The sequence below is a fragment of the Magallana gigas genome, chromosome 7, assembly GCF_963853765.1.
Source record: "Magallana gigas chromosome 7, xbMagGiga1.1, whole genome shotgun sequence".
In the NCBI taxonomy this organism is placed as follows: domain Eukaryota; kingdom Metazoa; phylum Mollusca; class Bivalvia; order Ostreida; family Ostreidae; genus Magallana; species Magallana gigas.
The window spans coordinates 29,491,497-29,496,490 of NC_088859.1; the positions used below are offsets into that span (position 1 = coordinate 29,491,497).

Genomic DNA, 4,994 nt, shown 5'->3' on the forward strand with positions numbered 1-4,994 from the left:
TCCTAATTCTATCAGGAGATCGTACCCCACGAGTCTGAGCCCTGTCAGCAGCTTGTTGGGGGCGAACAGATACCACCCGTACAAATCCTCTCTCCTACCCAGCCAAAGTGTTCCTCCATTAGGACCCTACTACTCACCGTATGCACTTTATCAACAACGATTGGGGGCAGTACCATAACGATAAATTTTTTTTGTGGAAATCCGTTTGTTTGTGTGTGCCAATGTTATATATAAAAATATCAGAATATGGGAGTTTCGACAGTGCTATGTATGTGGAATGTGTTAGAATTCTATTGTGTTTATTTATGACCAAATTTTATATGTAATATCAGAAGTGTTTTTTAAAAATATTTTCATCATTAAAATGTGGAAATTATACATGCTTTATTTCTTATAACAACAAGAACTTACATGCGAATATTCTGTGTGTGTGGCTTTAAATAAATGAAAATATGTGTATATATATGGCCATGACATTTTATGGAATAACTTCTCTTTGAAAATTAAATTTTAAAAATAAGCTGAGAAAATGTTTATATGATAAAGTAAAAAATAATAATGTTATAAATTAAAAGCAATAATAGTAATAATAAAGACTAACCAAAATTTTTAAAACTGAATTATTGATTGACAAACTTTTAAAATAATGCCCACGGAAATAAAAAAAAGGTAGATAAAATATGAAGAATTTAACATAACCACTTGGTAATATTTCCGGTGTAAAGTCGCAGCATTGAAAGCACTTCGTAGAAATAGAGGATTGTCGAGTTTTCGACAGACATCTTAATGAGGAGAAAAAAACAACAATACTTCAGATGACACACCTGTTCCAAAAAAATGACTATGGATTGGAAAGGTGTTTTTTAAATTAAATTTCACAACATATCTATATAGATATGTTTGTAGAATAAATAAATAAAATGTGATAAGCCTCCCTTCCCCACTCCCACCCTGAACCAACCAAGCAACACTTTAAAAATACAAATATACGCTGACTTAAATTGTGACTCATCGGGATTTAAAAACCTTCCTGTTAATTTTTATGATAAATCACTTTAATACCAAAAGAAGACAACCCATTCGTTCTAGAAAGCTATATAGTAAAAAAAAATGAATTAAAGAAAAATTTGTTTTATCTGCAATAAAAAATGTAACCCAAACTGTTACATTATAGAACATGTATACTATAGTATTGTCCTTTCCGATTGCTTGAATCTAACGCCCAAGTTATTAATCTTTTATATTAATAGTGATTTCCCTTGCTTGAATGAAAATAAAACACGTAATTATAAGATGCACTTTTATCAAACTCATTTGTGTGTTTTTCTTCATACTCTCACGGACATTCGTAGAAAACAAACTCAAATCAATGGAGATCCTATATTATTTACAACATGTTACATTAAAATTTTAAAAACCATCTATTTAAACGTTTGAATTGATAAATTTTTCATGAATAAACATACCCCCCAAAAAAGAAAAACAACCCTCCCCCAAATGACGATTTTATTCTCTCTCTCTCTCTCTCTCTCTCTCTCTCTCTCTCTCTCTCTCTCTCTCTTTATGTATAAAAGTATGCTACATACACATTCTAAAATCTACTAGCATGTGTTCTGTAATGCTAACGGGCTACTCTCTCTCTCTCTCTCTCTCTCTCTCTCTCTTACCCGTAGGTCCCCCGTCTAATGAAGGGGTACGTTGGGCCCTGTCAGGGAGCGACAGATTTACCGTCCATTTAACCGTCACTCGGCTCCGTCTTCTGCCATCTTATCACCCGCTATCATGCTACAACTTATCGGCCTGGCATCGAGTCTGTTTTTTCTACTTTGAAGTCAAAAGAAAGTGTCCATAAATTTCTTTATGAACGTGGCCATGTTAAGCCTTAAAGGACCATTGTAAATAAAAGCTGTTTTAACGAGTTTCTTTAGATTCTAGGCTTTGAGAGAAAATCCTCTTTTTACCAGCAAAAAAAAAAACAACTTTGTATTTTATTATTGAACGTATAGATGAGAATTTATTTAATTTATCTATCTTTTTTTAACAAATAGTCATAAAAAAAAACTCAAACGCAGCCCCATAAGATTAATTTCTCCTAAATCAAAGAGGGGAAAAAAGTGTATCTCTTAAAGGATCGGTAAAATTAAAAATTCCAAAACAACAGATATCATTCATCGGAGCAGAGGAGATATACTATTATTTGGTCTCTGGCGTCTGTTGAAGCACCGTAAATTATGACAGAACGTACATCAAGACCCCTGTATTCCGTGCCCGTGTTCTGGGAATCCGTTGGTACAGGCTGTCGTGTCCATAGTCATATACTGGCAACAATCCGGGACCTGAAAAAGTACTCAGTAATTGAAGCAAGCTCTCTCTCTCTCTCTCTCTCTCTCTCTCACTCTCAATAGAAAAAATCAAACGTTTTATATACGTCTCTTGCATCATTAAATTTTCTAACACTTTAAACATCATAATTTAAGCTTTAAAACTCCTTGATGATGTTCACGTCTGAAAATAAAAAAAGAAAAACAAGTCATCATGAAATTCAAAACTGTCGGTTTTGGTAAACAATTTTAACAGGTTTTTTTTTTATTAAAAAATCCAAGACATTTATTTGTATGCAAACTATGTCACAGAAAATGAAACAAATGTCATTTTGGCAATTAATTTTTTGACAGAAGGGAGAGCGTTCGCAGGCAATTAATAAACTGTTGATAACATCTTTCTTCCAGCTCATCCAAGCGCCGCCATGGGGGACAGCTTAGCAATTTGTACAATGGAAGTCCTGTCATTCCTTTACAGGAATTTATCAAGAGCAATTCTTCTCTTGCAAGAAAAGTGACAAAAACAAAACGAGTGATAATGTAGCGGGAGCGAAGTCGACATGTTGATGGCATAGACCTGACAGTTCATCAGCGCGCGGCGAAACACGGACCCGTCTGCTATTCACTGCGGACCGGTTCTCCCGTCCGACATGGCACCTAATTGTAGAACACAAGATGGCTTTCAATGCATTACAGACAACACTTTTAAAAAAAGTAGACTAATGTACTTTGTCATCTACATGTATCAGCATTTATTATTACTGTATATTTATCCTAATATAAATAATTAATTTGTAGAGATTACAGGTACACGTGTACGATATAATAATTTTATATTATTTTATTACATTTTTGGTTTGTTTGGTTTTTTTTTTTAAACACAAGTTGTACATATAACGAATCAAATTAGATAAAAACAAATCTTTGCAAGTTCATAATAAAAATGAACCCTTAATTTTTTTGGAAAAAGAATGTAATTCATCAGCTCATATTCATTTTATTTTAAACATTAAAAAAGATCATGATTCGTCATGCTTAAAAAACTGAAAGTTCGAAAAACAAACCTCCTTACAGAAATTAATAATTGGTTGAAGGTTGCAGTTTTTTTTATTCAAATGGTGACACAAATTTCTTTGATGTAATTGTATTGAAGAAATGCGTCTGCCAATTCAAAGAATGGAGTTAAAACAAAACGATCCGTTTTATTCGCTTAAAAAAAGAAAAGAAATGGCAGCTCATCAATCAAATCGACAAATAACTGATCTCGTCCTGCTGTCACTCAAATCTTTATTATGAAATGAACAATTTGATTGACATGTTTTGACATTTCACTCCTCTTTTTTCTTTTATTTTTTATTTTTATTTATTATTATTTTTTTTTTAGATAAAAAAATATGGCTCGCAAATAACGTTTGCGAAATTGATGAATCAGATTAATAAACTCATTCTTTGTAAATGTTGTTTGTAATTATGACGGTATATATCAGTTTTTAATTTGTAGACAGTATTTACCAACTGAAATATGCAAAATTGTAAAATATAGTGTCTTTTACTAGATAACAAATTTTAATTGTCATTGAGTCGATGACTAATATTAGCAATGGGCTCATTGACAATTAAAAAAATATATATGAATTAGTAAAAGACAGTAGCATGTACATTTATCAAGGTTTGTTATCTACATTGTATACATTGTATACCCGATATATGTAATTGTTAACCTCACTTTCTATCCAAACATACATACGTTCAGTTGTATGTCTCAAAATTATTCTTTTCAAAGCAAATCATTAATTGTGCATGTATAACGATTTCTGAAAAACAAATTCCCAGAATAATTATAAATAAAGATGACGCACTTAACCGTTTTTTTAACCACATGCACAATCATATAACTGTTTAGCTCGGTTGTCATTAACTCGATAGTCACTTTGCTAACTTCGTATCTTGTTCGGTTGCAATGATTTGTAATTATTTTATCACTTGGTAAAACTTCAAGTTTCTTATTCGGCTATTACATGTACTTGTAAGCTTTGTATGTGTTTTCTTTTGGATTTGGGGGAGGGGGGGTTTAGAGGGGGTCGATTTATGAGCTGTTTATCCTTAATGTCTGGTAATTTTGTATACCCTTTGTATTTGATTTCTTTGCCATTAGGTATACTTTCAGTTTTACTCGGTTGTCTTATGTAAACTTTGGGTTTTTTTAATTCAGTTGGCTGTTTTTTTTTGTAAACTGTATCTCTATTCGGTTTCATAAAAATCATTTCTTGTATCAACTGTATCGAATGCTATATTAAGAAGATTTGATGGCCAACAAATTGACCCTCAGATCTTTTCATAAAGAAGATGGATGAATAAGGCGTGTAAACTGCCTATACAGGGATAGATAAGATACTATAAAATTGAAGTATGAACAAATTTCATAATTTTTTTTTCTAAATTATTGAAAACAATGCATAAAATCAAATTATAACCTTTAAATATGTTAAATATTTTAAATAGGTTGATTTAAGCTGGCGTATGCGTGTCAAAACCTCCAAATAGTGTCATTTTTATAACTTCAATGCCTTTTCTTTTATAGAGTGGGTCTGGGCTCCATATTTTTCTCATAGTCTATATCTATACTACTATATTAAAATAATAGACTCGAATTTTTTAACTTTAATACCGATA

The 4,994-nt window shown here is 31.8% G+C and overlaps 1 protein-coding gene across 1 annotated transcript in view; it reads left to right on the forward strand.

Annotated features, from left to right (window-relative positions):
* Positions 1 to 378, forward strand: part of LOC105332546 (zinc finger protein Noc) — a 2,010-nt gene extending 1,632 nt beyond the window's left edge. The window contains exon 2 of the mRNA XM_011435179.4: positions 1 to 378. This exon is cut by the window's left edge and continues 1,241 nt beyond it. Within this exon, the coding sequence (XP_011433481.3) occupies positions 1 to 178 (178 nt within the window). The 3' untranslated portion in view covers positions 179 to 378.
* The last annotated feature ends 4,616 nt before the right edge of the window (positions 379 to 4,994 follow it).